This window comes from Oryza glaberrima, chromosome 1, assembly GCF_000147395.1.
Source record: "Oryza glaberrima chromosome 1, OglaRS2, whole genome shotgun sequence".
NCBI classification, from domain to species: Eukaryota; Viridiplantae; Streptophyta; class Magnoliopsida; order Poales; family Poaceae; genus Oryza; species Oryza glaberrima.
Genome location: NC_068326.1, coordinates 12771143 through 12783143, shown reverse-complemented (window position 1 = coordinate 12783143; position 12001 = coordinate 12771143). Strand labels below are relative to the sequence as shown.

Sequence of the window (12001 nt, the reverse complement as noted above, 5' to 3'; positions counted from 1 at the left end):
GTTTTTTGTTGTGTTCTTGCCTACCCATAGTGCAATGGGTAGTTTTTGCTATTTTCTTTCTACTATAGACTATTACATGATATTGCTAGCTGGCTGAATAAAATATTATATTGCCTGTGAACTATTTTCATACCACATTGAGGATGCCCTAATACATTGATGGTTGTGATAAGTACAGGAGTTATCCAATGGCTCTGTTTTTTTTTTCATTTGACTCAATGCATGTTTAGGATTATCATATTTCCATAATTTTGTAATCATGTATTAACATATATATGATGAACGATACGAATAATGTTTTGAGCCTATATGGAATAATATTGGATATTTCAAACAGAACAAAGGACAACGTAACGACGCATGCTAACATGACTGAAATATGCAGTAGTCCTATATTAACGTTGATAAGGACACCGACCGGTGAATGTAGGAAACCTAAGACTCCAGGAGCAAGCACTTTGTAGGTAAGAATAATAAGTTAACCGTTCATAAGCAGTTTAACATTATTTTAGAATTAGTTTGTAGCTTACTTGAGAAGGTACACTTGTGCCGATGTGACTAAAAGTACTTCCTCCATGGATGTGACACATTCTAGTACCATAAATATGAAATAGGATATGTCACATTCATCCATCCAGTACGAGGTTTCTTTTTTAGGAGGGAGTAACTTCTATTATCATTAAGAAAATGTACTATCAAAATTTTCAATATTTTCAATGTGATGCAACATTTGATCACGCATCCTATTGTATACTGTTCGACACCAACATTTATTAAAATTATTACTCCAAGCCTGGTTATAATAAAATAGAACTCATATATATTTGACATCAGTTCTAGTTGTATATATTTTTAAGGGATAATGTAAATATGTGGAGAGACGGCAGGTGTGTTTTTAATGTATAATCCATAGTCCCTAACCGTTTCTTCTATAGTGCTTGAACTATATGAATGTAATTTCATGTATGTCTAAGTAATAAAAATGTGCCGTTCAGTTTTAGGGGCAAAATGTTCACCAAAACTTGTCGGAAAAACCAGTCGAGGGTCACGGAGCCATCTGAAATGGCATATTTACAAACGAAAAATAATTTGTTAATAAAATTTTTATATACGTGTTCTCAGCGATCTAAAAATAAAAACTAAAAAAAATTTGATAAAAAAAATCTTAAAATCACTAAATTTAAGATTAAAAATTTAAATTTTAGATAATATAAGTGTAAACATAAGCGGAAAGACGAATTCTAAAGCTTTATCCCGCCTTCAATCTGCCTCGATTGGATTGCTTCCGATTGCCCAAACCCAAATCTCCACTATAAACCTGTCCGTATAATAAATCCTAGTCGTTCCCAGTTTGCCTCAACCACAAAACCAAACTGAGGACGGGAATCCCACGCCCCCGGCCCACGCAGATCCCCGCTCTCCGCCGCCGTGTGTCCGCCCCGTCCTCCTCTCCTCTCCTCCTCACCGTCACTCACCACCCGCCACACGTAACCTTTCCCCCACTTGCCTACTCTTCGTCTCTTCCTTTCCTTTTCCTCTTCCCCGATCGCGCGGCCATCCCCACCAACCATGGAGATCTCCGCCGCCGCGCCCTCCTCCAGGCCGCCGCCTCCGCCGCTGTCGCTCCTCCTCCTCCGCCCGCTCGCCTCCTCCTCGCCAGTCCCCCCCGCCACCTCCTCCTCCTCCTCCACCACCATCATCCGCCGCCGCCCTTCCGCCTCGGCCACCGCCACCGTCCGCCGCCGCGCGCGCACCCGCCCCCGCACCCGCCGATCCAAGCCTCTCTCCGACGCGGGCGGGCCCTTCTCCGGCGACGACGGCGACGGCTTCTTCGGCCCGGGCGGCGGCGGGGGCGGCGGAGGAGGAGGGGGGTGGTGGTGGAACCGCGGGTCTGGGTCGGGGGCTGGATGGGAGGACTCGTCCGGCGAGCCCGACGTCCCCGCGCCGCGGAGGTCGGCGGCGGAGGCGGCGCTCGGGGTGGTGTACGAGCTCATGTGTCTCATCGCGCTCTCCAACTGCACCCAGTTCGCCGTGCGGAGGCTCGCGGGCCTCCTCGCCGCGCGCGTGGCGGCGCTGCGCTTCGTCCCCACCGTCTGCTGAGGGTTGGGTGGGGCTCGCACGGTTCGGTCTCCTCCTGCCTTGATCCCGTCTCTGGCGTCGACGGATTCGTTCCTCTTGTCTGAAATCCGCCGCCTCTTCTGTATATAATGTACCTGCCTGTGATTCTACGGGTTGATGGGATTGGGGTTTCCATGGTACTTGCTGCTGGCGACTCATGGAACAGCCACAAATTCGTCGAATTGAAACGGAAGAACAATTGAACATGACCTTTTATCTTCGTTTGTTGGACTCAAGATTGCTTGCTTAATGCAAATTACTTTAGGATGTAGCCTGATGGCTGATGCAGTCTGAATTCTTGTACATAGTAGTATTCTGTAATCTCCATTGCAGCTACTGGCATTTGGGCATGCTTAAAATAATTCAGAAGTGTGATTTAAGAGTTACAGCTCTGATAGAATAGTTAAACAATTGCACTCGAATACTTGATAAGCTGGTATTTCTTTCTTAGTTAATCATAAAAAATGGGTAATTGCTCTCCCGCCTGTGATTCTATGGGTTTGGGGGATAATCTTTGTTTCGTGGTACTCGCTTCTGGTAACCCGTGGAACAGCCACAAATTCGTCGAACTGAAATAGAAGAACAATTGAATGTGGTGTTTTGTTTTCGTTGAATTTCTTGACACAAATTACTTTACAATGTAGTCTGATGCGGTCTGATTCTTATACATAGTAGTTTGCCATAATGTCCATTGCAGATATTGTTATTTAGGCATGCTTACAATGATTGAAAAGGATGATGGAAGAATTGTGGTTGTCCTAATATTATTTGCTGAATGATACTTTTGTTTTGAGGCAGGTACTGCCATACCAGTCTGATTTTTGGCTATGCCTTTTGATCTACGGTTAGTTCATTGGTGTAAATAAAATAATGGTTCATATATGTTGAGCAATATGGTAATGATTGTAACTAATGAAAAGGGAGAATAAACAGGGAATTCGAGTTATCTTTAACTTGTGGTATTTTACGCCTTGAACTGACAATATGTTAACAGTAATGTCTGTTTTGTCCCTCTTCAGCTGTGAATCCAGACATTTACGGGTCCTTTAACGGTTTAACCAGTTCTTTTTATGGAAAGGGGTGTAAAATGTCTGGCTTCGTGGTTGATATCTAGGCTTCGGCAACAGTTGTAGGGTTCTTTTTTTTTTGTTGTTGTTTTGTTTGGGGGTGTAAAAGAGGCTTCAATCGTTAACAACTTTATTAGAGATGGGGTAAGTTCATTTGTTATCTTTTTTGAAGCAGAACAGGGGTTGGCCTTGATTGTTATCTTTAAAAACCAAGTTCACAAGACTGTCTTATTCATTTATTTATCTGAATATAAACTACTCTATGTTAAAAGAGCTCTAGTAGACCATCCTTTGTCAACATGTGGTATGATTCTTCAAATCAGTTAAGATCCCACTGTTAAGGACCGGAACATAGGCTCAAAGTTTCTGTTCCTGGGTTGATGGGATCGAGGAACGGGGTCAAGGAATATGGTATGCTACTTGCGAGAGGTTTATACAAGGTGGCGATGAAAATGTCCTTGTATCCCCAGGACAGCATTCCCAGGTGGTGTAATGCTGCTATCGACCCCGTTTCCTGTAAATATGGAAAGTAATGTGTTTCTTTTTGGGTGGTATCTATGTGTATGATCAGTATTAAAATAAGCTATGTTGCTATTTACTTATTGGTAGACCTGCTGCTTCTCTCCTATTCACAACCTAGTACCCAGCTTTCAAAGAGGTTAGTCCTAAAACTGGATTCATGCCCCCTCTTGGATACTACTGGCCTGAAAACTGAATTGATCTATGCTCCCTCTTGGAGACTACTTCTGAGCATATTGTTGATACCTAATCTTTTGACATCAGTTTTTTACCATTAGGTGCATCAAAGGGATCTGCTTCTATATTCATGTTTTCCCAAAGTTCCTTTATGTGCTGTATTTCTAATTCCTGATATATCACTTCTGATTAAGATAAACTCTATATTTTCTGTTTGTTGATGAATGTAAAAGGGCTAAACTCCAAATTTGTTTGTATAGAGGTGGATTAATGTACTCTGGGTTTAGCTTAATACAATTATTGTGGTAAAACTGCCAACATGCATGTGCTGGAATTTTGATACGTATATATGTGCTATTAGGTTTGTCTTCCTGTTTTAGTTATGCTTTCTGATATATTAATGTTAAACATTTTGCTTTCTGCCATATAAGTAGTTACAGGAATTGATATAAGATACAATACCAACATCAAAGTGGAACTGGGATGTTTGTCCGACGAGTCTGTTGGAAATCTGTGTGTGGAGGGTTTTTGCCAATTTCTAGCAGTTTTATGTGTGAACAGGGGAGGGGTAAACACATGTATTTTGTACTTCCTACAAGTAGTTATGTGTGAGGTGCTAGGTAGGCAAGCTATATATCGCTAAGCAGCCTGATGATTACCAAAAACAAGTCCGTTTGTGTCACGGTATTGTAGTGGGCTTCTGACTATGGGCTGCGAATCATGGATAACAGTATATGGATTAAGGTACCTGCAAGTATGGCACTGTGTTATGAACATGCGGTTTTGTTTGTCTTGAGAAGTCACAGATATGTCAACACAGGAAATACATGAACTTGCCCCTTCAGCTAAACTATCATTTGGGGGACCTTGTCAATGTAGTCGCTGAAACATTTAGCAACTGTCGCGAACATTGGTTCTTGAAGGCATAACCGGAAAGCAGTCAGCAACGCAAGCAGCAGCAGCATAGCTGCCACTGCCAGCAAAGTGTTCCCCCAAAACTTGAGCACTAGGACAACTTCCATCAAAGAGGCAGCAGTACTACCGGCCGTCTCAGCTTGCCCCGGCCACTGACCGAGCACGACCACAGCGCAGCGGACCAGAAGCCCTGAGACGCCGCAAGACACCATCGTGATGGTGCTCACGGACAGGCCACGCTCACCCATGGCGGCCGCGAGGTACGCAACACTAGCGACGGCTGCGGCAGCGAGAACGGACAGCACATTCCTGTGCGATTTGATGCCGTCGATGGTGGCGGCCGGCGAGCTTTCACCGTCGAGGTGAAGGGTGAACCAGAAGAGCGCCGGCGCGAGCTCCGGCAGGCAGAGCAGCGCCATCGTGGCCTCGCCCAGCAGCTCGGCGGCCGCAGCGTGCGCCGTCACCAGCATCACCACGAGCGTGGCCCTGCGGAGAAGTTCCGACGCCGGCGCTAAGCCCGGTGCTGCTCCGGCGAGCTGCGACAGCCGCGCCGCCATCAGCGCCAGCGCCCCCAGCGTGGAGCCGAGGAAGAGAAGAAACTGGGACACCGCAAAGCTGTCACCTCCATGAAACTGCCCCATCGCGCATAGCACCCAGTAGGGCACAACCGCCATCGCCTTGAGCTCGAGCGAGTGATCTTTCCTCCTCCTGCCATCGTCTTCCTCAGCAACGGCGGCTCTCCTGTCACCGCGGAGCTCCTCGTTGAACAGAGCGGCGATGAAGGCGAGCGTGAGGGTGGGGAAGACGGCGAGCCAGATGTAGCTCAGGTTGATCTTGAGCAGAGACAGGTAGGACAGCACCACGACGACGGCAGTGTCCATGTAGATCCTCAAGCTAGCACGGCTTTTGCTGCTGCTGCAGCTGGTAAACCGGTGCAGCGCCCGGGCATAGAGCTTGACTAGAGGCAGTGGCTGACCCTGCAGGTCGGAGAGGAACTTGCTGATGTAGGAGTAGAAGAAGAAGAGCGGGATTATGCTGGTGAATTGCAGGTTGTGTTCCTCGAATTCCTTCAGCAACGGCGAGGCAAGGATGCTGAACCGGCCGACGACTGCCGGCACCAAGGTCACCGGATACAGATACACCAGCTCTAACTCCATGGAGAATTTCTCCTCTCCTGATCTTTACCTGAAATTTTCTGAAAAATTGGACAGTATTAATTGGACTTACTATGTATGGATATGTCCGAGATGATACGGTTTATATGCATCGAGATCAGTAGGCCTTTACTTTACCAAATCTTTGATAGTTGCACTCTTCAGAATCACACTTGTTTTTTACTAAGGAAACTCCGCTGCTCAGAATCACAGGTTGTCAAGGATTACGGTACAGATGAGCACTACCAATTTCTGTGATCTGGTGAATTTAATTTGCTGCTCATCTCTCGGGTGGCCATTGACGAGACTTCTCAGCTACTTCCCCGTGTTGGGCCACAACCTCTGTGAAATGTGAATATCGTTGTCTTGGTCTGTCTTTTTCACGGCAGCTTGCCTGTTCACGGAAATTTTAGAATTGAAGGATATTCAATAACCGCTGGTCCACTGCCTTGACCTACATTTAATTAACCCAATAGTATCGATATGTACATAATTAACAATGTCAATTGTACAACCATTGGCACATGGTAGAGCTATCGAGAACACGGTTTAACCAGCTGCCCTTCCCAAGCTCCAACGCCGGCGCTCCGCAACCGCGGAAACAGCTTGAGCTCCGATCGCCTTCTCTACCCTCTGGCTTCTTGAGTGCTTGACCACAGGCTTAAATGAATCAACCCATTTTTTTTAGGGCAATTGTAAATTTACCACTACTTTAAATCGTTATTGCAAGACTGTCACTAGAAAATTGTAAAAATGACAGTTACGGTCATTCCAGTGGCATCCTTGCAATATTAAAAAAACCAGTGGCAAATTTGCAAATGCCCCCTTTTTAAAGTAGGGCCACCACAGGTTAAACTAATCGAGTCAATCTTATTTAAGTGCTTGCATTAGATCTATTCTTCATGTTTCATCGATTTTTTTTCATATAGCGAGACTTAATGAGACAATGTTTAATCTCTTATCAGCAATTATATTTGTGGAATCTCAAAAAAGCGTTCAGACTATACTTCTAGAAATATTTAATTATGGTAACGATCACATTGATAGCTCACAATTTATGAAAACATGATTCGGTTAAATTAACATGTGCACACCAGAGTAGTTTTTACATCAAAAAATAGTATAGGTAGACATTTGTAACAAAATGTCAAATGATATGGAATATGGAGCATCAAGTGACTTATAGAATAGTATTTGCAAGAACATTGAAGTGCCAGTTGATTACATGCATGGAATCTTTCTCCAGTTGTTTAATGAAGAAGCTATGTCTTTTTGTAAGGAGAGGAGGAAATAACAAAAAGGGCAAAACATGTAGAGTAAGTTGATCATCTTGGATCAAGAAAAAAATTTAAAAAATGTATTTCAGTACTTCAATCCAAAGTAGTCTTCCGGTTAAAAAAGACGTTTTTTTTTGAAATTTTATAAAACAACTGAGTAGTTAAAATTATGTCCTATTGACTTTGAACACTTCTAAACGGTGGTATATTCCTACTCCTGTGACTGAACAGAATAGTTTTTTGGACCAAACCTCCAAACCCAACTATAAAGGGTAGTTAATTAAGTTTTACCTGTCAAAATACCCTCCAAATTACCCTCTGGTACAAAAAAAAAAAATCAGTGCAACAGAGCCTGTCCGGCCATAACTGTAAATGGCACCGTTGCAAGCACGATGCACAAATGCGTGGAGAAGGAAGCTACATTGGCACTTTTCCCAACTTTGGCGTGCGTCAGGAGCCTCCAAGCGAAGCCCGAAACAATGGCGGACGCTGCAAAGATGAGGAACCACTCGGTGGACGTGCTGAGCGGGCCACGGCTGGTCGTCCTGGCAGATATCGCCACGGTCAGGAACCCGGTGAATGTGACCTTGCTCACCTCCAGCGACGCCGGCTTCACATTGTCGCCGTCGCCGTCTCTGCCGCCGTCGCGGCCGACGGCGACGTCGAACGCGTGCACCAGCAGCATCAGGAAGAGCGGGGATAGCAGCAGCAGCGCCAGTAGCTTCACGAGCACGATCATGATCGACAGCATGACCGCACCGATGGCAAGGGCCATGAACGCGTCGCAGATCTCGGCGAGATTCCTCACGATGCTGGCGCGGCATCCCGTGTCGTTCCTGCTCGGCGTGGGCGGCGGGATGATCTCGACGAGCATGAAGCAGACGCCGAACAGGCAGGCGAAGAAGCACACGCCCATGGGCGCGCCGAGGCGACGCTGGCCGCCGTTGATCTGGCCCTCCAGCGCCAGCCCTTCCAGCGCCAGGAACAGCAGCGCCGTGACGCCGGCCAACAACTCCAGCGACTCGTCCAGCTTGCGTTCCAGTTCCATGGCATCCTCTAAAGCAGTTCTGGTGATAGGTAGCTCTCGCTCGTCGGCAGCTACCAGATTAGCCGGGTCACCCCGTGCACGGCAGCAGTAGCTGACGGTGCGGACCACGATGCAGAGGCCGAACACGGCGCCCATGGCGGGGAACGCGTAAGCCCAGCGCGCGGACAGGATGAGGTGTATGATCCAGCACGCGAGGCCGACGAGGCAGGCGCACGACGAGGGAGCCAGCAAGGTGGTCGCCTTGGCGGGGAGTCTCCACCTGTGGTCGCTGAACCTCTTAGAGAAGGAGAGAGCGAGGTAGGGGACGGTGCCGAATGCGAGGGTGAAGGCTGCCATGACAAGCATGAAGATCAGCACGGCGCGGCCGTGCTCCTGGCTCTTCAGGTCGACCTTCTTGAGGGCCACGGCGAGGAGCACCGGGCACACCATGATCACCACCGCCTCCGCGAAGGCGCGGGAGCGGTTCATCAGAGCATCCTGGCACAGAAAAAGTTGTGTGAGATACTAAGAAATCGAGTGGAAATAACGAACTGAAAGAATCATCTCATGGGAATCTGAAGGAAGATACGAAGTTGTATCATGTTTTACCGTTTATGTCATTGTCTTTCTTTTCTTAGCTAAATGTAGTGGCAAAGTAAAGCTGGAAAGAGTAACATGTTATGAATCTTAATCATTAACACTTTTGTGATCCATCAAAGGATAAGTATTCTATATGCATCTGCATTATGCTTTCTTGGTATCTGTACCCCAACAGACCAACTAAAAACTTTTCTGATAGCAAATCAATTTCAGGCCATGCATAACTACCCGTGTGGTGCAAGCTGAAATAGTGGGGGAAAAAAGATGGCAAGAGATGAATTCTGATGAATGGGGATTCCGCCTGCTTACCATCTCAACACCTCGGCAATTAATCCAAGCGCTCCCTCAGAGGAATGCCCAATATGAGCTGGAGGAATCGCAACAAACGTTGTCAAGTGGTGTTTTGCCTTGCTGATCGCCTCACTCTCAAGGTAGACTGATCATATTCCCAACTTCGGAACCCCAAGAACATATGAGAAGAAAGGAAAGAAAAAGAATAAGCTGAAATACAACAAGAAGGTTCCAAGATTACAGATTAAATACCCTGCTTTAAGCTGTTTCCATGAAACTTCTGAATGGACAAGCAACTCATTCACGCGGCAAAAACACTGAAAAACCAAGGGGCAGCCAAGACTTCGATTTGGTGAAGTCAATGGAAGTGTCGTGAGAAGAAAAACCTATTAGCATGATCCTCGTGATGCACTGAGCAATGGATCCGATTTGTAAAGCAGATATACAATACTACTACGTACTACATGTTTCGATTATTAAGCACCAATTCCAATAAATATTGACATGGACCTCTGTAAAAGCGCAGTATGATTGATATACTCTTGTACCCAATCATATGAATGCTACAAAGGGAGATAAAAAAAATCATTTACTTAAAATACAACAAGTTGGCCTAACCTTGTGCTTATCCCCTTTGCCCTATCTACATCTATATTACAGTACATGCCATAAACAATTTTGATTATAGCAACATCCATGTACTTAGGACCACAGCTTTGTGTCTGTCTCCGTAGTCCAGACTACGATAGAAAAGAATCCTAGTATATTTATACAGTGAGTACTTTTATCGTCCTTAGAAAGGTATCGAGGTACCACTTAAAATCTAACCATTCATTTAGAAAGGATACCAAGAAAATTCCTCTTATACAGCAGACCGTGCACTACTACTGAAAAGGCAAAAGGTGCCGGTTGGGAACTCCCTTAGATGCCGGTTTTCCCAGCCGGCACCACGGAGACGGCACGGATGACTTCGGTCATCGGTACCAGTTTTAGAACTAGTATCTGTATAGGTAAAGATGTCGGTTTTTATGTTTTAGAACCGAAACCTTTAAGGTTTCACGAATAAAAAAAAATGCCGGCATCAGCTCAATGGAGCCAAGAAACTCCCTTTTACCCCGACCAATTAAGAACACACCCGATTCAGAACAAGAACAAGAACATGAACAAGAAGTTGCCGCCGCCTCCTCCATTGGAGGCCGCCGCTGTCTCTTCCCCTCTTGCCACCGCCCGGCTTTGCCGCCGCCACCATTCCTCCCGCCATCGCCCGCCTCTGCCGCCGCCGCCGCCTGTCGGAGCTCGCTCCCGGACTCCCGTGGGTGCCCGCTGCCGCTACCGCTGCCTCCCCTCCCGCTGGATCTGGCGGAGGGGAGGGCGCCGCCCGCCGCTACCGCCATTCCTCCCGCCGCTGCCCGCTGCCCCCGCCTCCCGCTACCACCGGTGGCGCCGCCACCTCCCACTATCACCGACTCACCATTGCCACTGCCTCCCCTCCCGCCGGATCTGGTGGAGGGGAGGGCGCCGCCCGCCGTCGCCCGCTGCCACCGCCACCTCTCGTAGCCACCGGGGAGGAGGAGACGGAGAAAAACGTGTTTGAGAGAGAGACAAGAGAGATAGAGAGGGTTTTCTCCAACATAAATTGGATAAAATTTTGGATACTTGTGGAACGTTTTTCAAACTGCTAAACGGTGTGTTTCGTGTGAAAACTTTCTATATGAAAGTTGCTCTAAAATATCAAATTAATCTATTTTTCAAGTTTGTAATAATTAACAATTAATCATACGTTAATACCACCTCGTTTTGTGTAAAACACTTAATCTTCATCTTTATCTTCATCTTCAGGAAAAAAAGACCACCAGAGTTTGATAGAGAGAGATTTACGGATAAGAACGTGACTCTACTGGATGGATAAGAACGTGTGGCTCCCCGTGCGCCTCGGGTCAGTTTTACGGGGTGTTGGTTTTTTAAAAAACTGGCACCTATAATATATTATAGGTGTCGTCTTTTTTTAAAAAAATGGACACATATTCATTTTACCACAAAGATGTTGTTTCTTGGGTGGGTCCGCGCTAACTACTCCAATGGGATAGGTACTAAAAGGTGCCGGATTTACAATAAAAACTAGCATCTTTCTCTAACACCAGCAATATGTGCCGGTTCATTTGGATTTTTCATGCTGACGGGCGTGTGGGTGGGAAAAGACGCTATAGGTTCTAGTTTACCTTCGCCAGCACCTACAGTGCCTACATCTATTTCATGTTTTGTATAGTAGTGGTGCCACCTTGTCCAACAGAAACCAGGAAATATGACCAAGTCATTGTTTTTAATGTAAATCATTTTCATAAGAAAATGATATGTCATCAGATTGCTGTAGTACTGTGTACCTCTAAATCGACTTGCATTTTTCAAAAAAAAAATCTAAATTGTATCCATAGTGCAAATCAACTAATCTCCCCGTTTTGCCAGATTCCTATTGGACCACGTGGCGGATTGGATATAAAGATAAATGTGAATTTATGCGAGGTAAGAAAAATACGTGATATAAATAAAAGTAAAAAAGAAGGATCGAGAGACTTCGAAGGTATTTTAATACAAGGTCATTAGAACCGGAAGATGTATGTGTAAAAGCCGTTTATTGTAATTTAATTATTTATTTTCATGTATTAATATATACTCCTTCTGTCTTATAAAAAATGTGCCTAATTTTAAGGATGAATATGGATATACACTATGTACAGATCTATCTTTAGAATTGATTTTTTTTTACGGAGTGAGTACAATATATTAGCTAGCCTATGTGTGCTGGTCATTGAAAATTTATATTTATATGTACAATTTTGAAGAACAACTAATAAACAT

The 12001-nt window shown here is 45.5% G+C and overlaps 3 protein-coding genes across 4 annotated transcripts; 1 reads left to right on the top strand and 2 right to left on the bottom strand.

Moving 5' to 3' along the window:
• Positions 1 to 1369: 1369 nt before the first annotated feature.
• On the top strand, positions 1370 to 2599 carry LOC127760795 (uncharacterized). The gene has a single exon (XM_052285090.1). The coding sequence runs from the start codon at positions 1570 to 1572 to the stop codon at positions 2098 to 2100; it is 531 nt and encodes a 176-aa protein (XP_052141050.1). The 5' UTR covers positions 1370 to 1569; the 3' UTR covers positions 2101 to 2599.
• Positions 2600 to 2947: 348 nt separating this feature from the next.
• On the bottom strand, positions 2948 to 6400 carry LOC127760794 (uncharacterized). Its single transcript, XM_052285089.1, has 2 exons — positions 6089 to 6400; positions 2948 to 5991 (listed from the first exon to the last, which is right to left on the bottom strand). The coding sequence occupies exon 2, from the start codon at positions 5951 to 5953 to the stop codon at positions 4727 to 4729; it is 1227 nt and encodes a 408-aa protein (XP_052141049.1). The 5' UTR covers positions 5954 to 5991; positions 6089 to 6400; the 3' UTR covers positions 2948 to 4726.
• A 1102-nt stretch (positions 6401 to 7502) lies between these two features.
• On the bottom strand, positions 7503 to 9613 carry LOC127754778 (uncharacterized). Of its 2 annotated transcripts, XM_052280366.1 has the most exons (3): positions 9398 to 9613; positions 9164 to 9306; positions 7503 to 8752 (listed from the first exon to the last, which is right to left on the bottom strand). In XM_052280366.1, exons 2-3 carry the CDS (start codon positions 9164 to 9166, stop codon positions 7565 to 7567), a joined length of 1191 nt encoding a protein of 396 aa, XP_052136326.1. In that variant the 5' UTR covers positions 9167 to 9306; positions 9398 to 9613; the 3' UTR covers positions 7503 to 7564. The 2 variants fall into 2 exon arrangements, with proteins under 2 accessions (XP_052136326.1, XP_052136319.1); XM_052280359.1 differs by having other exon boundaries at positions 9164 to 9613.
• Between the last annotated feature and the right edge of the window lie 2388 nt (positions 9614 to 12001).